We start from the raw sequence: 23577 nt of genomic DNA, 5'->3' as shown, positions 1-23577 counted from the left end.
ACCATTTTCCTCTGCCTTTTCTCTCTCTCTGCCCTCCCTTTCATTGTGAAGATGGGTCCCAGGAGACAAACCCCGCCCTCATCGGTCTGACCACGCCCCTCATATGATGGAGGGGAATACGAAGTCAGGGTTGCCATGGTGACCCACCCTCCAATGCTGCAGTTTAAAGTAGCAGCTTGGTTTACTCCTGTCTCTGTTGCACTTTGGTATCTAACATGTTGTTCACCTTAAACAATTGAACAATATGCAGTGTATACCTGCATACACACGCACATTCAAATAATTTTATCTCTGATATCTTCAATACTCTTTTTCATTATGGAAAGAAGACCTGAGTAAAATCAGACCCGAAGAAAGAGGGAGAGGACAAAGATTCAATAACCACAAACCAGGAGTTTTCTTTCAAACACTTTCATTATTTTCTCCACATAACTCAAAAACGAACAGACCCCCAAAAAGTAAAGAAATAAAAGAGAGGAGGAGAAGAAAAGAACTGGGCATGCTTTGGCATGCGATGGGTACTTCCAGTCGAAATGGTAGAAAAACCACAGGAGCAGGTAGATCAGCCAGTCGTCACCTCTGCACCTCTCAGTATCATCAACAGCCACTGGAACACTTTTCCATAGTTGTTCTTTGAATCAGTAAACCCTTTCCCATAATATGCCTTAACCCTCTAACGGTATCAGTCCAGTTTCCAACAGTACCTACTAACTCATGTAGTCAAGACTGGGGGAGCAAACGTTGTTGAAAAATAAAACTCCACACGTTTGGCCCCAACTTTCATTCCTTCACATTGGCAGCTCTGTTTAACTTTGCTGGATAGAGAAACGGAGAGGCATAGGAGGAAGAGAAGAGCGAGCACACACAGACCGGATGATCACTTACAGGAGGACCAGGAGAATCAGGGTGGAGTACTAGCCCCTTACAGACATGCTATAAAAACATCTCAGAGTCTTTGAGTTAGTTAGCCAGCTATATATATCAAAAAAAAGCAAAACACTTCTTTTAGTTTGTCTGTTTGTTTTTTCTCTCTTGTTTTCATTGCGTCTAAGATGTGGGCTTTGTCTTGGAGAAGCAGTGGGTTGCAGTAGACTAGTAGCCTGTGTCTGGATCTTGTAATGTACTGTAATGTACTGTACTGTAGCGCAAGCCCAGGCTACCCTATGGAAGAGTCTGCTTCACAGAACAGTACTGGACAACAGCTGGAAAAGTTCTGCTTGCTCAGGACTAAGAGCAACTTGGCAAAGCCTGTAAAGTACCACTTTTATTTTTTTGCAGCCTCCCCCCCCCCACCACTCCCTTCTTATACTGCTTCCAAAACTAGCCCTCTACTGCACATCGTTGCCCTTAGGCAACAGAAAATATTTTTGCCCCTCAACCTCCCAATATTATGATAATATGTGATGACATGTTTGTAAACAATCCAATGAGGTGCAGAAGTTGGTATGATGTATCAACTGGGGGAGGGACCTTCTTTCAGGAAGCAGAGCAACCTGAGCACGTGGTGTGACTGAAGTGTATAATTATTTTGCATGTTTAACTAGAGATAACTTGACAATAAAAAATATCTAATTGTGTAGGAACCTGTAAAGAAGCATATTTGATTTTTGAACATATATATATATATATATATATATATATATATATATATATATATATATATGAAAAAACAAATGTAGTTTTCTTTTTGTTGCCTCAGGGCAACGTTGTGCAGTTAGGCTACTTTTCAAGACATTTGATGGATATGACATTCACATGCAATGGACACAGCGACATTCTATGGGCGAAAGGATCCTAATGGAGCAGTTAGGATCACCCTCTGATAGTGAGGACAGTGAGCTGGAGGACAGTGACAGCGAGGAAGAATCAGGTTTGAGAGGCAGTGAAATACTAGTTTATGCCCCCAACTTGTATTTCCTTATGAAAAGAGTGTTTTTTCCCTAGTATGTTCCTCTTAATAAATGTTCTAAATATATCAGATTTTCCTTGGTGTTTTAGCAACAATGAAATCTGGGTGGAGGGGGAGAAAAGCCGAAATCTTCCAAAGAAAATAGGATGGAATATTAGCAGTAGAGGGCTAGAGGAGACATTTATATTTTCCCCAAAAAGATGTATCTATACAAAACTAAAACATACATGAGCATGCATTTTAGATATTTTTTTTTCAACTTTATAAAACAAGGCAGTAGGCGTTTTTTCAGAAGTCTTGCAAATAGCTCAAAAATAATTTTTTTTTTCTGTCTTGGTAAATCATTTGTTTTGAAAGCAGCAGTTTTAAACATAACAGTCTCTGAACTTGCACTAGGCCTCTTACAGTACGGCCAGCCAGTGCCTCCAGACCAGACCAGGTGTGTGGGGTGAGGTTTGGGTAGAAACCTTTAGACATGATACTGTAGAGAGAGAGAGAGAGAGAGAGTGAGAGAGAGAGAGAAGAATGGCTCTGTAGGGGACAGAGGAGCAGATAGATGAGAACTGACAGAATGTTATTCACTAGTCCTCATATAAAGTTCAACCTGTGCGTTAAAGGCCAGAGACACATTGAGAAAGTTTTTTGGAATGTCAATATTTTATATGAATATAGCTTATCATTCACATACCACTGTATGTGTGGGAGTATTGTACCTGTTGTGTACATGGTATTGTACAATGTGTGTGTGTGTGTTTGAGAGTTCTTTCCTTTAGATAATTTGTTCATTTTGTTGTATGTTGACTATAAAGATAATCTTTCACATTAGAAGCCCTTTCAGACAAAACTATTCCTACTCCAGTTGCAGACAGATTAGAGTTGATATACAGTAGTTCTTTGCACATGGCTCAATCTTGGTAACCCAAGTTGCTAAATTTGCAACAAGTTTTCTAACATAGATAGGTTTTATGGTGCTATAGTTGTTAGAGGCAATTTTGTGTTGGTCATCCCGGTTTTTCAGATTGTAAACATGTCCTGTTGCTAACTAGGATCTGTAGTTGCAAAAGTGTTTTTGTAGCCCTATTTTATTTAATCATATCTATATATATGTTGTTTCATTTTTCATGAAACACCTGCTTGCCATGGACATTCTCTGGTCTATTTGGGGAAGTCTTGGTTAAGATGGCTGGTTGTAGGAATAGGGGAGCATGGTGGAGTATTAAATAAAAGGAGAGGTACATGAAACAAATAAAGGGGGTAACAGGATACGGTATGATGTCATGAGGGGACTACCGGGAAGGGGGGATGAGAGACTGAATTAATAATTGGGAAGAGGAACAACGTGTCAGGAGGGAGAGAAGGGGGAGGGTTTGGAGGGCAGTGGGTAGGACAGGGGTCCATTTCCCATCCCTTTAACATTGTATTACCTGGGTGGACAACATACCTGGGTTCAAATACTACTTGAAATCTTTAAAATACTTTCAGCATTTGCTTTAGCCTGCCTCAACCACCAGGTAGGCAGGGTTTTGCACTTTTCAGACTTTTCTATTGTTTCCAGTGCAACAGAGGCAAGCTCAATCAAGCACAGCTAAAGAATTTTAAATTATGTCAAATAGTTTTTGAACCCAGGTCAGGTGGACACAGCCATAACCAGACTAGATACATTATATCCTGTCTCATTCGACCCGATACACCATTATACAAGAAGTGCTCATCTGAGTCTACCATTCCAAACAAACTAAACCAAAAGAACATCAGCAATATTAACAGAGAAAAGGCAAGTAAGGAATAAAAAATAATTTAAATGAATATATCATACGTGAGCAAATTAATAAGTTAAATTATAAGTTACAAACCTTTTTTAAACATTGATTTAAGATGAAAAACAGGTAATGTCAGGGAGAGAAAGAATTACATTTTTTTTTTTTTTTTTTTTGCAGATCACTGCTTATCTTTCATCTGGGCATTGGGAACCAGCTTTATCCCCATATTGTTAATCCTCTTACTGTACTCTTTACATAGTGTCAAATGCCCAAGGGCTGTATAGTCATGATAATACTCATAATATGTTATAATAATAGCATAGATAATAATAGGAATTAATAGGCAATCCATTGTTAAATAAAAAAGTGAATAAACAAAATTGCAACTCCAATGTTGAGCAAAATCACCATGATGACCAGAATTGAGCTGGAGCCCTGTGGAGGAGGGAGGGAGAGAATAGTACATGTTAATTCAGACTTCACACACACACACACACACACACACACACACACACACACACACACACACACACACACACACACACACACACACACACACACACACACACACACACACACACACACACACACACACACACACACAGTGGGGCAAAAAAGTATTTAGTCAGCCACCAGTTGTGCAAGTTCTCCCACTTAAAAATATGAGAGAGGCCTGTAATTTTCATCATAGGTACACTTCAACTATGACAGACAAAATGAGAAAAAGAATTCCAGAAAATCACATTGTAGGATTTTTTATGAATTTATTTGCAAATTATGGTGGAAAATAGGTATTTGGTCAATAACAAAAGTTTATCTCAATACTTTGTTATATACCCTTTGTTGGCAATGACAGAGGTCAAATGTTTTCTGTAAGTCTTCACAAGGTTTTCACACACTGTTGCTGGTATTTTGGCCCATTCCTCCATAAAAATCTCCTCTAGAGCAGTGATGTTTTGGAGCTGTTGCTGGGCAACACGGACCAAAGATTTTCTATGGGGTTGAGATCTGGAGACTGGCTAGGCCACTCCAGGATCTTGAAATGCTTCTTACGAAGTTTGTGTTTGGGATCATTGTCATGCTGAAAGACCCAGCCATGTTTCATCTTCAATGCCCTTGCTGATGGAAGGAGGTTTTCACTCAAAATCTCACGATACATGGCCCCATTCATTCTTTCCTTTACACGGAGCAGTCGTCCTGGTCCCTTTGTAGAAAAACAGCCCCAAAACATGATGTTTCCACCCCCATGCTTCACAGTAGGTATGGTGTTCTTTGGATGCAACTCAGCATTCTTTGTCCTCCAAACACGACGAGTTGAGTTTTTACCAAAAAGTTATATTTTGGTTTCATCTGACCATATGACATTCTCCCAATCTTCTTCTGGATCATCCAAATGATCTCTAGCAAACTTCAGACGGGCCTGGACATGTACTGGTTTAAGCACGGGGACACGTCTGGCACTGCAGGATTTGAGTCCCTGGCGGCATAGTGTGTTACTGATGGTAGGCTTTGTTACTTTGGTCCCAGCTCTCTGCAGGTCATTCACTAGGTCCCCCCGTGTGGTTCTGGGATTTTTGCACACCGTTCTTGTGATCATTTTGACCCCACGGGGTGAGATCTTGTGTGGCGCCACAGATCGAGGGAGATTATCAGTGGTCTTGTATGTCTTCCATTTCCTAATAATTGCTCCCATTGTTGATTTATTCAAACCAAGCTGCTTACTTATCGCGGATTCAGTCTTTCCAGCCTGGTGCAGGTCTACAATTTTGTTTCTGGTGTCCTTTGACAGCTCTTTGGTCTTGGCCATAGTGGAGTTTGGAGTGTGACTGTTTGAGGTTGTGGACAGGTGTCTTTTATACTGATAACAAGTTCAAACAGGTGCCATTAATACAGGTAACGAGTGGAGGACAGAGGAGCCTCTTAAAGAAGAAGTTACAGGTCTGTGAGAGCCAGAAATCTTGCTTGTTTGTAGGTGACCAAATACTTATTTTCCACCATAATTTGCAAATAAATTCATAAAAAATCCTACAATGTGATTTTCAGGATTTTTTTTCTCAAATTTTGTCTGTCATAGTTGAAGTGTACCTATGATGAAAATTACAGGCCTCTCTCATCTTTTTAAGTGGGAGAACTTGCACAATTGGTGGCTGACTAAATACTTTTTTTGTCCCACTGTAGCTCTACCTGTACACACACAAAATCAAAGTACTTTATTTAATGTTGGTATTTACTCTGTATAATTAGGTTCATTTGAGAGATACTGCATTTTCATGTACTGTAAATGAGTCTCTCAGTGTTATTGAGAGCCAGCATGTTAAAACAGCAGACTATTAGGGACATCTAACTGATGGGTTTTTGTAACTCTGCCATGGAAAATGTATAGGACTGGAGCACTCATAAAAGGGAAAGAGCATTACAAATGACCTATGTAATTACCAAAGCAATTACTTAAGTTGAGTCCATAGTATGACATCTAAAATACTTTAAACTGTAATTCACATGCTCATTGGTAGCCTCTAACAACAGCTATGTTTACTCTACACCATGCAACTGAATGATCATTCCCGAAGGATATGTATGTTGTGTATAATTGATGCATTTCATATGCCAGTGACCCTGTCTTTACGGTGGTGCACTCTCCATGCCAGAAATGTTGTAGATGGCTCAGTTCACTGATCCTATTTGTCTGTGTGATACGTGGACATTAGCTCCATGTGCACTGTTGGCATATCCTCGTGGACATCTGTATGTTTAACTGTGCTGCTGGAATAGATTATAGGGGAGAGCTTTGTGCAAAAGTGTTCTACAGTGCGATCACTTGCAGAATCAGTGTCTGCTTATGCGTGAATGTATCTGTGTTTCATGTGAACCTGTCTTACACAAGTCAGCTGCATTACTCGCCTCTCTGCGGCTGCAACCCCCCCCCCCCCCCCCCCCCCCCCCCCCCCAGTCACCATCACACGCCCACTGATTGGCTACTGCTGAAGCAAGGCATAAGCTGTTTCCTAGCAACAGAGCGTGGGGCAGCCAATGCGGGGATGCTTTGTGGAAGGAGCTACTTTGCCAATCTGCTGTTACTAAGGTGCAGTGGGAGATAGCTAGCTGAGGCTATGTGGTGCGGTGGAGGGGATGTGGGAGGTTAGAGTGTCCAACCATAGAGTCTGTGTTGTGCAGAGCACCTGCCTATCAGGGGACTACATCAGGGCCCCGGATGCTCCCACTTACTACTGTACATAGCTACTGTATGAGTTCATTCTGTTTTTATGTCTGTACATCGCACAGTACTGATACATTCATAGCTCTTCTATCATTGATTACAGTACAATTGTGTCTGAATGCTGTGTAAATGCAGTTAACATCTGCATGCAAGTGATTACTCATGCGTGCGTGATTTTATACATGTGTGCACATGACAAGCAAATTATATGACTAAGTGTGGCTATGAATGTGTGGGTGAGAGGAGGCGTCCTTACCGAGTTTGCTTTGAGCTGGGTTAGTTTCTTGTCGTCGTCGTGTTCTAGTGCAATGGGTGAGGATTTCTGTGGGGGGGAGAGGGTGAGATCCCTGCGCAGAGGCCGAGCCTCCAACTTGTCCCCCTTGCTCAGACTGTCCAGCTTTTGCAATGAGTCTGGAGCCGGTCCCTCCTTTCTCTCTTTGCTCTCCCGCGCTCCTGACGGCCGTGCTGCCTCCCTTTCCCTGCCCTCCCTGGCCTCCCGGGTCTTAGAAGGCCGCTGTCTCTGCAGCGTGTGGGAGCGGGCCTCGCCACTGTGACCATGGTGCTCCTCTCCCAACCCATAGGGCTTCTGGGAGTTGGAGTCCATGGGCTGCAGCGGCCTCATCTCCATCTCGTAGTTGCTCAGCTTCTCCTCATCCTGCTCCAGCAGCCGTGTGTCACCGCTGTGCGTCCGCTGGGACCTCCACGATGCCGACGGGCAGTCCGACCATCGGTCCCTGGAGGCCTTGTGATTGGACGAGCCATGCTCTCGAGACTTGTGATTGGAGGAGGCGTGCTTATGGCCGTGGCCGTTGGTGCGGCCCCTGGCCTCGTCCTGGACAGAGGGGGTGGTGGAGCGACTGCTGCCCCTGCTGCCCCCCCTGCTGCCCTCTTTAGAAGAGCGTCTGTCCTCGCTCCAGCTGTTGGCCCTTAGGTACTCCCCTCCTCCACGGCCCTCCATCAGCACCTGGATCTCCTGGCCACCACTGCCCCCTCTCCCACCCCCACCGCCCCCTCCCCCACCGCCACCACCCCCAGCGTCGTCCACAGCACTCTGCCGCAGGAAGCGTGCGTTCTTGGTGCGGTATGGCTTGGAGGTGGTGGGGCTGCATGGGGGCGAGGAGGGGTGGCTGGCCTCAGGACTAAGGTCAGGGGTCAAGTTGGGGGGTGTGGTGCCCTTTATGTAGAGTTCAGGACTGTCTGGCCCCGTGCCACTGGAGATCACCTCAATGTCGTTCTCACTGGAGTTCTGATGCTTTGGCCTTTGGACCTCTACTCCTGACCAACAGCAAAGAGACACAGGGAGAGAGATAGAGAGACACAGAGAGAGACAGAGACACAGAGAGAGAGACACAGAGAGAAACACACACAGAGAGTAAGGACAGCATGACACACAACTTTGGGAAAGTCACATTTCAAAACATTGGCATAGTTCCATTTCAAAGTGAACGATTTAGAGTTATTTAGCTATTCTCTGTTTTGCATGCATGTAGTCCAACATCTGCTTTATGGGCGAGACCAACTTACCCTGTGAATGCCATGAACAACTGTACTGCTAATGTCAACCAGATGATGTCAGTATAATGTTATACTGAAGTCAAAGGGAAGTGCATCTGGAAGGAACCATTACCCCACACATTGACTTTAATTAAATGACCTAATTTCCTTTCCAGGGATGCGTGTAGTTGACATCCCCATTCTATTATGCAATCATGCACACAGCACATAATACCTCTTTAAATTAGACAGACTATTCGTGACCACCCTTGTCTTGTCTGTAGACTAGACTCTGCCTCTTTTCAAGTCAGCAGAACCAGAGTGAGATCGGCAGCTGGTGAAGCATTCTACTCAGTTACTCTAATCACCCCTCTCTTTCTCTGCATTGCCTACCTTACCTTGTTGTCTCCTAGACATCTGCACCCAGACAGTCACAGCACACAATCTTTATCTTTTGCAACACATCACAGTACACTCATAGAATAAAAATACCCTTAAAGAACCTTTTGGGGTTCAAAACGATTGTCACTGTGGGAGAACCTTTTCAATTCTAAAAGTTTCCTTGAGGAACCGCTCTGAAAAGGTTCCTTCAGGAACCCCTCTGAAAAGTTTCAAGCATGAACCTTTTTGTGATCAGAAGATGGGAGGCGTGGCATATTGGTGTGGCTTTCAGATAGTTGTTTTTGGCCACCTGTGAGAGTAAATGTTATACCTATTCATGTGTTCTGTTGTATTGTCATTATAGGTTAAGGTTGTACACTGACAGTTCTGAAGCCTCGTTAAAATACTAACAAAATTGTGACTATCTGAAAAATGTAATGCTATTTGGCTCTTAGTATCATATGCACTTATGAAAGTCTTTGGAACTGATAGTGTACAAGCTTTGCCTTTAATAACAGTATAACAGAACAGGCATGACATTTACTATCACGGGTGGACAAAAATAACTATATGAAAGCCATGCCTCCAATAAGCCAAGCCTCCAATCTTCTGTTAGGCTGCCACCGCTACAATATTATTGCTGTTACTCTTACAGAGCTAGCTAAAAGCTAGGCTGAAGATACTGTAGCTAGCTAGTGACCTAAGCCAACATCCAATCAAATCATCAGTCATCAATCTTCATAAACAAAAGTTATTACCATCACTTTTTGGAATAAGCAGTCATAATATAATTGGCTTTACAGCCAATGCTGTATGACTTAATATTGCTATTGAGATAGTAATCTCATGCATGCTTCAGATATAAGAATGGATAATTGTTTACAAGTTGCTAGCTATCCCATAAAGCCATCGCCGAAAACCACATATTTTCATCTTCTTCTGAGTCTGGCAGCACAACTAATCCAACAGCTAAATAAATTGCTCTGCATGCACCAGAAGAATAGTTCCTCCAGGAACCCTGTGCTATATTGAAACATTAAAGGTTCCTCTACGAACCCCTCAACTAACCAAAGGTGCAAATATTAACCCATTGACTGCAATGGTTACTTGAGGAACTCCAGGTGTCCTTGAGGATCTCCGGGGTTCCTTGAGTCACCCCTAATTCTAACAGTGCACAGCATAACACACTATCACTCTGATCCTCAGCACAGTGCTCAATTGGCAAATTTATCATGCACAAATGCACAAATAATGTATGCATAGGGTATGAGTGGCGAATGAAGTTAGCCCCTCCCCTCATCATCAAGAGCCACTTGCCCGCCCTCTGATCATTCTCACCTCTCTTCCTCACAGAAGAGTCCTACTTTAAGCTTTCCTCAGCACGACTTGACCAGTTTTCCTGTTCAACTGTTCGCAGGTGTGCCGCGAGGTTATGCCGCCGAACGCAGGTTATCTGTGTTGGGTGACTTTACCAAAACAAACGTTTTCGTTTCAGGTAAGAATTCGCTTTTCCGCTTTTTCTTTCCTTTGTCTCCTGTGGTAGCTAGCATCTCACGGTTAGCTACTGAGACGTAGCTAGCTTAGCTGCAAGGCTTAGCTAACCTGGCTAGCTTGCCGCAAGGCTAACTATCCTGCTGACTAGCTTTTCTACCTGGAAGGGTAGAATTACTAGCTCGCTCTCTCGTTTAGCTCAACCCACCACGTTGACTAGACCAACCGTCCGAGCTTCACTGCTTATCGGTTGAGAGCCATGCTTTTCTTCGTTTCGAGACCCACAAAGCGCTAGCTTACTTTAGCTAACATTGTGCGAACTAACTAGGCTACTAGCCCACGAGCCAGATCAACTCAATCAACCTGCATAACAGAAAGACATTATCAGCCACTGAGAGGAATGGATTATATTTTCTGCAAAGAGATGCATGCTTATGATTGGACAAAACAGATGAAAAGGAGCTTCATGTCAAATTGAACATCCACATTCTCATGTGGAATTCTAGTCTCGTTACATTTTCGTCAACAAAAATGAAAAGTAAATGATAATAGTTATCATATTTCTAAGTGCATCTGGTCTTGTTATCATCATTCATTTTCATCCAGAGAAAATAGGTAGTTGCCGAGTAGTCATAGTTATCATAGTTATTGTTGACACGGCGTTCACCAACTCAGTGGTAAATCTTGGCCTACTGAGGATGAGAGACTTCCAGTGCTGGGCATATGCCCAATGTCTGTGTGCACGGTGTGACCTCAATCGTCAGATAAAGGTGACCTCCACCTCTACTACAATGAAAGTAGTCCGGGTAGCAATTTGATAAGCTGTTCAGGAGTCTTATGGCTTGGGGGTATAAGCTGTTAAATTAAGAAGCCTTTTGGACCTAGACTTGGCGCTCCGGTACCGCTTGCCGTGCAGTAGCAGAGAGAACAGTCTATGACTAGGGTGGCTGGTGTAACAGTCTGACGAGGAGGAGTAGTAGGAAGGAACGGAGGACCAAAATGCAGTGTGGTATGTATCCATAATATAATTGAATGAGACTGAATACAAAATACAAAAGAACAAGAGAATCAAAATGAAAACCGAAACAGTCCCGAATGGTGCAAACACTGAAATGGAAAATAATCCCCCACAACTCAAAGGTGAAACCAGGCTACCTAAGTATGGTTCTCAATCAGGGACAACGATTGACAGCTGCCTCTGATTGAGAACCATACCAGGCCAAACACAGAAATCCCAAATTATAGAAAAAAGAACATAGACTGCCCACCCCAACTCACGCCCTGACCATACTAACACAAAGGAACTTAGGTCAGAACGTGACAGCTGGAGTCTTTGGCAATATTTAGGGCCTTCCTCTGACACAGTCTGATATAGAGGTCTGGGATGGCAGGAAACTTGGTCCCAGTGATGTACTGGGACCTCTGTAGTGCCTTGTGGTCGGAGCCCGAGCAGTTGCCATACCAGACGGTGATGCAACCTGTCAGGATGCTCTCGATGGTGCAGCTGTAGGACTTTCTGAGGATCTGAGGACCGAAGACAAATCTTTTCAGTCTCCTGAGGGGGAATAGGCATTGTCGTGCCCCCTTCAAGACTGTCTTGGTGTGTTTGGACCCTGATAGTGTGTTGGTGATGTGGACACCAAGGAACTTGTAGCTCTCAACCTGCTCCACTACAACCCCGTCGATGAGAATGGGGATGTGCTTGACCTCTGTTTCCTGTAGTCCACCATCATCTCCTTGGTCTTGATCATGTTGAGGGAGAGGTTGTTATCCTGTCACCACACTGCCAGGTTTCGGACCTCCTCCCTATAGGCTGTCTCATCGTTGTCGGTGATCAGTCCTACAACTGTTGTGTTTTCGGAAAACTTAATGATGGTGTTGGAGTCGTGCTTGGACATGCAGTCATGGGTGAACAGGGAGTACAGGACTGAGCACGCAACCCTAAGGGCAGATGTGTTGTTACCTACCCTTACCACCTGGGGATGGCCCGTCAGGAAGTCCAGTTGCAGAGAGAGGTGTTTAGTCCCAGGTTCCTTAGCTTAGTGAAGAGCAGTGAGGGCACTATGGTGTTGAACGCTGAGCTGTAATCAATGAATAGCATTCTCACGTAGGTGTTCCTTTTGTCCTTGTGGGAAAGGGCAGTGTGGAGTGCAATAGAGATTGCATCATCTGTGGATCTGTTGGCGCGGTATGCAAATTGGAGTGGGTCTAGAGTTTCAGGGAATAATGGTGTTGATGTGAGCCATGACAAGCCTTTCAAAGCACTTCATGGCTACAGACGTGAGTGCTACGTGTTGGTAGTCATTTAAGCAGGATACCTTAGTGTTCTTGGGCACAGGGACTATGGTCGTCTGCTTGAAACATGTTGGTATTACAGACTCGATCAGGGACAAATTGAAAATGTCAGTGAAGACACTTGCCAGTTGGTCTTGTTTAAAAGGTCTTACTCACATCGGCTATGGATAGCGTGATCACACAGTCGTCTGGAACAGCTGATGCTCTCATGCATGCTTCAGTGTTGCTTGCCTCGAAGCGAGCATAGAAGTAATTTAGCTCGTCTGGTAAGCTTGTGTCACTGGGCATCTCGCGGCTGTGCTTCCCTTTGTAGTCTCCAATAGTTTCCATCCCTGCCACATGTGACGAGCGTTGGAGCTGGTGTAATAGAATTCAATCTTAGTCCTGTATTGATGCTTTGCCTGGTGGTTTGTCAGAGGGCATAGAGGGATTTCTTATAACCGTCTGGGTTAGAGTCACACTCCTTGAAAGCGGCAGCTCTACCCTTTAACTCAGTGCGGATGTTGCCTGTAATCCATGGCTTCTGGTTGGGGTATGTACGTACGGTCACTGGGGGACGACGTCATCGATGCACTTATTGATGAAGCCAGTGGATGATGTGGTGTACTCCTCAATGCCATCGGAAGAATCCCAGAACATATTCCAGTCTGTGCTAGCAAAACAGTCCTGTAGCTTAGCATCTGCGTGATCTGGCCACTTCCTTATTGAGCGAGTCATTGGTACTTCCTGCTTTAGTTTTTGATTGTAAACAGGAATTAGGAGGATAGAATTATGTTCAGATTTGCCAAATGGAGGGCGAGGGAGAGTTTTGTATGTGTCTCTGTGTGTGTAGTAAAGGTGGTCTAGAGTTTTTTGTCCTCTGGATGCACATGTGACATGCTGATAGAAATAAGGTAAAACGGATTTAAGTTTCCCTGCATTAAAGTCCCGCTGACACTCGCGCCACCTCTGGATGAGCATTTTCTTTTTTTAATAAAAAAACAAAACATAGATATTTTTATTTTACCCCTTTTTCGTGGTATCTAATTGTTTTTAGTAATCTCTCTTGTCTCATCGCTACAACTCCCGTACGGGCTCGGGAGAGACGAAGCGCCATTCACCTGGCAACCTTGGTTAGCGTGCACTGCGCCCGGCCCGCCACAGGAGTCGCTGGTGCGTGATGAGACAAGGATATCCCTACCGGCCAAACCCTCCCTAACCCGGACGACGCTAGGCCAATTGTGCGTCGCCCGATGGACCTCCCGGTCGCGGCCTGTTATGACAGAGCCTGGGCACGAACCCAGGGTCTCTGGTGGCACAGATGGCGCTGCAGTACAGCACCCTTAACCACTGCGCCACCCGGGAGGCCTCTGGATGAGCATTTTCTTGCTTGTTGTGGTGGTAAATAGACAGCTATGAAAAATATAGATGAAAAATCTCATGCAAGACTTCCTTAATATTAGATTTTGTGCACCTGCTGTTATTGACAAATAGACACAGGCCACCCCTTGTCTTACTGGAGGCATCTGTTCTATCTTGCCGATGGACAGAAAACCCAGCCAGCTGTATGTTATCCATGTCGTCATTCAGCCACGACTCGGTGAAACATAAGATATTACAGTTTTTAATGTCCCATTGGTAGGATAGTCTTGATCGGAGCTCATCCATTTTATTATCCAATGATTGCACATTGGCTAATAGGACTCATGGTAGAGGCGCCCCGACCTACGTCCCCGATATCTCTTTCTCTTCTTCATGTGAATGACAGGGATTTAGGGCTTGTTAGGTGTCTGAAGTAAAACCTTTGCGTCCGACTCGTTAATGAAAAAATCTTTGTCCGGTATGAGGTGAGTAATCTCTGTCCTGATATCCAGAAGCTCTTTTCGGTCATAAGAGACGGTGGCAGGAACATTAAGCACAAAATAAGTTTCAAATAATGCGAAAAAACACACACAATAGCACAATTGGATAGGAACCCATAAAACAGCAGCCATCTCCTCTGCCACCATCTTTAAGCATGTTTCTTGGCTCTCCGTCACCAGAAGAGCCCCTCGATCTTCACTCCTGACACTCCCCTGAGGTAGTGGCAACGAGGAACGTGATGACGACACACTCGTCACTTACAGGCTAGGGCGTAGGTCATGAGGGGAAGCCAATAAATGGAGTGTGGAACCCACAACTCTGCATTGTTCACATAAAGGACCTTGAATTGATGACAGTGCTTCTCTCTCTGAGACACTTTTGACCCTCCCTTCAGAATTCTCACGTCTTGATCAGAACGGCATTTGCTCCCGTCACTTACACAGTCAGGATTATTCTGTGGCACAGAGTACACCTACTGTCACTTTATGACACTCAACATGTCTGTCTCCGACAGATGTGCGTGATTGGTTCTTCAAGCTTCTGAGATTCTGGTGAATCCCTCTTGTGAGATATTTCACTCATAATATCAGTGAACCAGGGTTATGCAGTATAGTAACCTTACGTTTTATTCGCCCATAGCAGCTTGTTGAAATGAACTCTGTTTCAGAGCGGTTGGGACAATCTGCTGCCATGGCTCTGAGGATAAACCCAGCCTTATAGGGAATCTGTGACTGTGATTCTTTATAATGTCATGACATTAAAAACCGCTATCAAGGTATCGTCAGGTACGTGGACAAAAAAAAACATGCTAGGGACAGTATATGTCAGGAAGTGTGTGTGTGTGTATGATTGTGTGTGTTTGTGTCAGTCAGCCTGCCTTGCGTGGGCTTGTTGGAAAGGTCATTGTTGACCTCCCTCCAGCTTCCTGTTGCTGCCTCCATCACTCATGGCCTGCACTGCACTGTGGGTAACCGGTCCCATTGGGCCCAAGCACATACTCTACAGCAACCACACGCCTGACACTGACACCTGATTTACTTTGTCATTGTCTCCTATCTATCTCCATTAGTTACATGTTCCTCTCCATTAGTTACATGTTCCTCTCTCCATTAGTTACATGTTCTTCTCTCCATTAGTTACATGTTCCTCTCCATTAGTTACATGTTCCTCTCTCCATTAGTTACATGTTCTTCTCTCCATTAGTTACATGTTCCTCTCCATTAGTTACATGTTCCTCTCTCCATTAGTTACATGTTCTTCTCTCCATTAGTTACATGTTCTTCTCTCCATTAGTTACATGTTCCTCTCTCCATTAGTTACATGTTCTTCTCTCCATTAGTTACATGTTCCTCTCTCCATTAGTTACATGTTCCTCTCTCCATTAGTTACATGTTCTTCTCTCCATTAGTTACATGTTCCTCTCCATTAGTTACATGTTCCTCTCTTCATTAGTTACATGTTCTTCTCTCCATTAGTTACATGTTCCTCTCTCCATTAGTTACATGTTCCTCTCTCCATTAGTTACATGTTCCTCTCTCCATTAGTTACATGTTCCTCTCTCCATTAGTTACATGTTCCTCTCTCCATTAGTTACATGTTCAGGAGACATATGTGACAATGAGGTGGTTGCCTCCCTTTGATACGGTATTTTCTCTCAGCATTTCGAGTTGATAACATAAAGTGACGCACTGTAAGTGTCAAATAGACTAATAGCATTAGTGCATTGGCATTTGTGGTTATAAAAAGACGACTGTGTGTCTTCAAAACTGGTGCTTCTGGTGTATTGTATTGATGGTTGCCATGGGGATGGTGATCCCGGCAGTGAGTGGTGGCACACTCACCGTTTTCGCGGTGCTGGAAGGAGGGGGAGAACCCTTTGGCGGTGACCCTGGCGAGGCGACACTCCTCCTGGGCCTTCTGGCTGGCTCCCATGGCCGCCTCCGCCTTCCCCCGTGCATGGGCCGTCCTGGGGGGGGGTAATAATCATATTAAAAATCGAAATAAATTCAAGACAGCAACTAAACAGGGCATGTTTGATATGACTGACTGTGATTGTACTGTAAGTGCATTGGAAAGTACAGCTTTTTTTGTTGTGCTTAAAATATAATAGATGGCCAATTTCCCTTTTCCTAAGAGCCACTCTGTTTGAGGTCAGGCCCTCTAAGTAGTAAGAGGTTGACCAGCTGGGATAGCCTAATAAATAATGCACCTGCAGAAACAATGAGCCCACCTTGTATTCCCAGACATAATCACTGTCTCCTCTGTGTTTTCATCTGGCTGCTCTCTCATTGATCTCTGCCATATTCGTTACCTACCTTCAATCCCACGTTAGACTCAGATTCCTCTCTGCAGTCTGGTGAGGTAGCCTACTGAGTGTACAGTACATACGATGACAGACCGACAGCCCCAGGCTTTCATCTTTCTCTGTCATGCTACTGTGGTCTTATAAAAGAATAGAGGCCTGATGATAATGTGCACTTACAATCCCTTCAAATGGATAGTTCTGTTTAAGCTCGCATGACATAATGCCGACATGAAGGCGTTTTGCTTCGTTTTGTCTCTCTCTCGCTCTGTGTCTCTCTCTCTCTGTCTCTCCCTCTCTCTGTCTCTCCCTCTCTCTCCACCCTCTATTCAGTCTCTTTCCTTTTCTATTTCCCTCTCTCCTCCTTGTTTGTGCAGGAACTGTCTTGGTGCAGTATTGCATGTCGATGGTTATTGATTTTTTTGTTGCCTCTCTGTTTCTTTTTGCTTCTGGCTCTCTTCACCCTGGCAATAGAGCCATGCCGGACATGTCAGAGAACTCACAGCACTGTGTGTATCTGTGTGTGTGTGTGTGTGTGTGAGCAAGAGAGATATTGTATGAGTTATAGCGTGACTAATAGTCTGTACATTTTTCTGTTTATTAGGTTTAGTTAGCCATGTGTCGAAAGTGTTGGCTGGCTTGGTGTGTTTGGTAGGGGCACATTAGTGGGTGTTGGAGAGGGGTGTGGTCAGGATGGGGGTGAGGAGGCAGCTGAGGTGAGATAGAGCTCCATTTCCTGCTCTACACTGGGAACTAGCCCTCTCCTGGACCGTTGTCCTAGCAACTGCAGGAACTAAATATTGAGAAATAGCGAGAGAGAGAAAGGGAGAGAGAGCGAGAGAGAGAGAATGAGAGAGAAAGGGAAGGGAGGCAGCGTGAGGGAGGATAGGAATCTTCCATTCAGTGTTACTGTGCCCCAGAGCACTGCATGAGTTCATTTAGAGTTTCATGATTCAGACATAATGCAGTGATCATTGCTCTCTCAATTCAATTCAATTTCAATTTCAATGTAAGGGCTTTATTGGCATGGGAAACTTATGTTTAGAAATAGATAATAAACAAAAGTGAAATAAACAATAAAAATGAACAGTAAACATTACACTTAGAAAAGTTCCAAAAGAATAAAGACATTTCAAATGTCATATTATGTATATATACAGTGTTGTAATGATGTGAAAATAGTTAAAGTACGAAAGGGAAAATAAATAAACATAAATATAAATTGTATTTACAGTGGTATTTGTTCTTCACTGGTTGCCCTTTTCTTGTGGCAACAGGTCACAAATCTTGCTGCTGTGATGGCACACCTTGGTATTTCACCAAACAGAAATGGGAGTTTATCAAAATTGGATTTGTTTTCAAATTCTTTGTGGGTCTGTGTAATCAGAAGGAAAAATGTGTCTCTAATATGGTCATACATTTGGCAGGAGGTTTCCACCTCATTTTGTGGGCAGTGTGCACATAGCCTGTCTCGTCTTGAGAGCCAGGTCTGCCTTCGGTGGCCTTTCTCAATAGGAAGGTTATGCTCACTGCATCTGTACATAGCCAAAGATTTCCTTAATTTTGGTTCAGTCAAAGTGGTCAGGTAATCTGCCACTGTGTACTCTCTGTTTAGGGCCCAATAGCATTCTAGTTTGCTCTGTTTTGTGGTAAATTCTTTCCAATGTGTCAAGTAATTATCTTTTTGATTTGGTTGGGTCTAATTGTGTTGCTGTCGTGGGGCTCTGTGGTGTTCTCAAATTCGAATTCAGATTTCTTTAGTGACATGAAATACAATTTGTAGATAGTGGTACAGTGTTTCAGTAAATACAGTACAATGCAATGAGGTTACAGTTAATTTCACTAGTAATAATAATGGTACATATAATCCTGTATACAGGTACAACACTACTGCTGTTGTATTGTGTAATCGTCGGTCGATACATTTAATTAAAAAAGAAAGGTTAATAAATAACTAAATGTACACGGATGATGGTTACATTATGTATTACTTGTAAATTATATACAATGTACATACTTTAGGGAATTAATGGTAATGGGATTAGGGTTCTCTCTCTCTCTCTCTCTCTCTCTCTCTCTCTCTCACACACAGTAGGGATGGCGTGTAAGGCAAATATTGATCTGATCTATATTTACTGTGGTACTGATTTTCTGTCTATTTACAGTATATTCGGAAAGTATTCAGACCCCTTTACTTCTTCCACATTTTGTTACGTTACAGCCTTGTTCTAAAAATGATTAAATAGTTATTTCCCCTCATCAATCTACACACAATACCCCATAACAACAAAGCAAAAGCAGGTTTTTAGAAATGTTTGCACATTTATAAAAAAATATCACATTTACATAAGTATTCAGACCCTTTATTCAGTACTTTGTTGAAGCACCTTTGGCAGCGATTATAGCCTTGGGTATGACGCGACAAGTTTGGCACACCTGTATTTGGGGAGTTTCTCCCATTCTTCTGTACATATCCTCTCAAGCTCTGTCAGGTTGGATGTGGAGCGTCACTGCACAGCTATTTTCAGGTTCAAATCCGGGCTCTGGCTGGGCCACTCAAGAACATTCAGAGACTTGTCCACGAAGCCACTCCTGCGTTGTCTTGGCGTGTGCTTAGGGTCATTGTTCTGTTTGAAGGTGAACCTTCGCCCCAGTCTGAGGTCCTGAGAGCTCCAGAGCAGGTTTTCATCAAGGATCTCTCTTTACCAGTGGAGGCTCCTCAGAGGAGGAAGGGGAGGACCATCCTCCTCAGTGAAATTTCATAAAAATAAAAAGTGAAACACTAAAAAAGTTATCAATTTTTGATAAAACTATACTAAATATATTCATATGTCACCAAATAATTGTTTAAAACAAACCGTTTTGTAATGAATGTCTATAGCAACTTCAACAGCACTCTTTGGGGTAGCACCATGGTGTAGCCAGAGGACAGCTAGCTTCTGTCCTCCTCTGGGTACATTGACTTCAATACAAAACCTGGGAGGCTCGTAGGCCTCATCCCCTTCCAAAGACCTACAGTACCAGTAAAAAAGTTTGGACACACCTAATTATTCATGGGTTTTTCTGTATTTTTATAACTAAAACTATGAAATAACACATGGAATCATGTAGTAACCAAAAAAGTGTTAAACAAATCAAAATCTATTTTATATTTGAGATTCTTCAAAGTAGCCACCCTTTGCCTTGATGACAGCTTTGCACACTCTTGGCATTCTCTCAACCAGCTTCATGAGGTAGTCACCTGGAATGCATTTCAATTAATAGGTGTGCCTTGTTAAAAGTACATTTGTGGAATTTCTTTCCTTCTTAATGCGTTTGAGCCAATCAATTGTGTTGTGACAAGGTAGTGGTGGTATATATTTGGTAAATTACCAAGTCCATATGATGGCAAGAACAGCTCAAATAAGCAAAGAGAAACGACATCACTACTTCAAGACATGAAGGTCAATACGGAACATTTCAAGAACTTTGAAAGATTCTTCAAGTGCAGTCAGAAAAACCATCAAGCGCTATGATGAAACTGGCTCTCATGAGGAATGCCACAGGAAAGGAAGACCCAGAGTTACCTCTGCTGCAGAGGATAAGTTCATTAGAGTTATCAGCCTCAGAAACTGAATCCCAAATAAATGCTTCAGAGTTCAAGTAACAGACACAACTGTTCAGAGGAGACTGCGTGAATCAGGCCTTCTTTGTCGAATTGCTGCAAAGAAACCACTACGAAAGGACACCAATAAGAAGAGATTTGCTTGGGACAAGAAACATGAGCAATGAACATTAGACCGGTGGAAATCTGTCCTTTGGTCTGATGAGTCCAAATGTGAGATTTTTGGTTCCAACCCCCGTGCCTTTGTGAGACGCAGAGTAGTGTGGTTCCCACCGTGAAGCATGGAAGAGGGGGTGTGATGGTGTGGGGTGCTTTGTTGGTTACACTGTCAGTGATTTATTTAGAATTCACGGCACACTTAACCAGCATGCCTACTCAGCATTCTGCAGCGATAAGCCATCCCATCTGGTTTGCGTTTAGCGGGACTATAATTTGTTTTTCAACAGGACAATGAACCAACACACCTCCAGGCTGTGTAAGGGCTATTTGACCAAGAAGGAGAGTGATGGAGTGCTGCATCAGATAACCTGGCCTCCACAATCACCTGACCTCAACCCAATTGAGATGGTTTGGGATGAGTTGGACCATAGAGTGAAGGAAAAGCAGCCAACAAATTCTCAGCATATGTGGGAACTGCTTCAAGAATGTTGGAAAAGCATTCCAGTTGAGAGAATGCTACGGGTGTGAAAAGCTGTCATCAAGGCAAAGGGTGGCTGCTTTGAAGAATCTAAAATACTCCCGCTCCTCCCCTCCAGCGTTCGACATCACCGGTTTACTAACCACCGGCCCTGGCAACCATCATTACGCGCACCTGTGTCACATCATGAGACACACCTGGACTCCATTCACTTCTCTGATTACCTCCCCTATATCTGTCACTTCCTTAGTCAATACTGCCTGGGGAATGGAACTATGTGTTTCATGTCTATACGCTACTTGTGGTTCTTGTATTGGTCTATTCATTATTTAACTGCACTTGCCTTCCAACTTCCAGTGTATACGTTACAAATTAACGTACATTTTGATTTGTTAAACACTTTTTTGGATACTACACGATTCCATATGTGTTATTTCATACTTTTCATGTCTTTATTATTCTACACTGTATAAAATAGTCAAAATAAAGCAAAACCCTTGAATGAGTAGGTGTGTCCAAACTTTTGACTGGTACGCTACATGGTAATTATGACCACTTCCAGAGGATGACCTCCAACCAATCAAAGCTTATGCTGTATGAACTAACATGTCGTCCATCCAATCATAGGATTAGGATCAGAGAATGAACCTAGTATGTTGTATTGGGGTTGTGCCACAGATCATTATGGGGGGTAGGGGGTTCTATGTGTTGAGACGCTTGGTGAGTTGGGGAAATTATTGGATAGTGATAGTTGAGCATTTTTGGGATATTATTCAATTAAAATTAGTTTCATAAATTACAGGAGACAGTGGATGTAGATTATAGTTTTAGAACTTTATTTTTGTGTCCAGTTAGTGCAATTTATTTCAATTTGCTTTGCTAACTTCAGTAGCAAGTAGCACTAGCTACCAGCTCACGTGTGCAGTTTTCACCACCAACAGTACTACAAATGTTGTTGAAGAACCCCTTTCATTCTCAGGGGTACACAGAAAAGGTGTGAATTAAAACCGAGGGTCGACCTCTGTAACCACGTGCGCTGAGAGTCGGGATCTAGTCGCATCTAAATACAAAACAAGAACCACAAACAACGCACAGACATGACACTGGAACAGAAACAATGACGACTGGGGAAGAAACCAAAGGGAGTGACATATAAAGGGCAGGTAATCAAGGAGGTGATGGAGTCCAGGTGAGTGTCATTATGCGCGTACCGCTGGTGACAGGTGTGCGCCATAACGAGCAGCCTGGTGACCTAGAGGCCGAAGAGGGAGCACACGTGACACTCTGCCTGAGATTAGTTTCATGAAGAGGGATGAAAAGGTGAGGGCATTTAATACCAATTGGTATCAAATGTATAGCTGGTTAACAGGGAGCCTTTCATCAAGCCGCCTGTATTGCTGGCCTTGCCTGCTTTCTGGAAAATCTGAGCCTTGGGTGAAAGATTGGTACAGTGACCTGAAGAACACAGATTGTTCAGTTAATCGGCAAAACAAATGTCAAATATGTTAAAATGATTTGCATTTTAATGAGGGAAATAAGTATTTGACCCCTCTGCAAAACATGACTTAGTACTTGGTGGCAAAACCCTTGTTGGCAATCACAGAGGTCAGACGTTTCTGGTAGTTGGCCACCAGGTTTGCACACATCTCAGGAGGGATTTTGTCCCACTCCTCTTTGCAGATCTTCTCCAAGTCATTAAGGTTTCGAGGCTGACGTTTGGAAACTCGAACCTTCAGCTCCCTCCACAGATTCCCTAAGGGTTTAAGGTCTGGAGACTGGCTAGACCACTCCAGGACCTTAATGTGCTTCTTCTTGAGCTACTCCTCGTGGTGTAGTAACTACTAACTCCACGAGCTACTCCTCGTGGAGTTGCAATGATCATGAGAACCGTGAGGAATCAGCCCCTGCCATTCAAGTCTCAATTGTCTCAAGGCTTAAAATTCCTTCTTTAACCTGTCTCCTCCCCTTAATCTATACTGATTGAAGTGGATTTTCACATCAATAAAGGGATCATAGCTTTCACCTGGATTCACTTGGTCATGGAAAGAGATTCATAATATTTTTTTACACTCAGTGGATTTGTCTTGAGAAAAGCTGCTAACCTTATGTCACTGTAAAAGGGGCCATGCTTACAATCTTCAATAACATAGAATGGCCTGACTAAGGCATAGCGAAGACACGGCAAGGCGTGAGAGGCTCCATCCCAAATAGCACCCTATTCCCTATATAGTACATTAAGTTTCACCAGAGCCCCATGGTGAAATTGGTGCCATTTGGAACACAAAGAGTCTCACTAATCCTCAGGATGACACATGTAAGCTGCCTCTTTTTAATAAGTTGCATCAAGATGGACTTAAGCGGAGCCAGAGATGATTCATGCTTGTTTCCGGTATCAGTGCCTCATCAGCAGCACATGTGTGTAGGACAGGATTCTGTTTTAAACATGACCTACAAGACACAGGGACTCTGATAAGCTTATTTAACACATCTCACGAACATCTGTTTCTGTCTACTGTTACTTTGGTCTCCCTTTGCCCCTGATTGTGAGTGTTTGTTTGTGTGTGTGTGAGGGAGAGTTTGTTGTTGTCCAAAATATTGTCTATATTGTCTATATTATTCTTTGAGTCTGCATTAGTGCTTGGTAT

At 43.4% G+C, this 23577-nt stretch overlaps 1 protein-coding gene across 3 annotated transcripts in view; it reads right to left on the bottom strand.

Moving 5' to 3' along the window:
* Nucleotides 1-479: 479 nt before the first annotated feature.
* Nucleotides 480-23577, bottom strand: part of jph3b (junctophilin 3b) — a 48369-nt gene continuing 25271 nt past the window's right edge. For 2 of the 3 annotated variants that reach the window (XM_031801962.1, XM_031801964.1), the window contains exons 3-5: nt 16231-16355; nt 7143-8161; nt 480-4104 (exon numbers count right to left, since the gene is read on the bottom strand). In XM_031801962.1, the coding sequence (XP_031657822.1) occupies nt 4024-4104; nt 7143-8161; nt 16231-16355 (1225 nt within the window). In that variant the 3' untranslated portion in view covers nt 480-4023. The remainder of the gene's footprint in view (nt 4105-7142; nt 8162-16230; nt 16356-23577) is intronic. The other variant, XM_031801963.1, reaches the window with a different exon arrangement.

The sequence above is a fragment of the Oncorhynchus kisutch genome, linkage group LG22 (assembly GCF_002021735.2).
Source record: "Oncorhynchus kisutch isolate 150728-3 linkage group LG22, Okis_V2, whole genome shotgun sequence".
Taxonomy (NCBI): domain Eukaryota; kingdom Metazoa; phylum Chordata; class Actinopteri; order Salmoniformes; family Salmonidae; genus Oncorhynchus; species Oncorhynchus kisutch.
The sequence above is the reverse complement of the archived record's forward strand: the minus strand, read 5'-3'. Positions and strand labels throughout refer to the sequence as shown.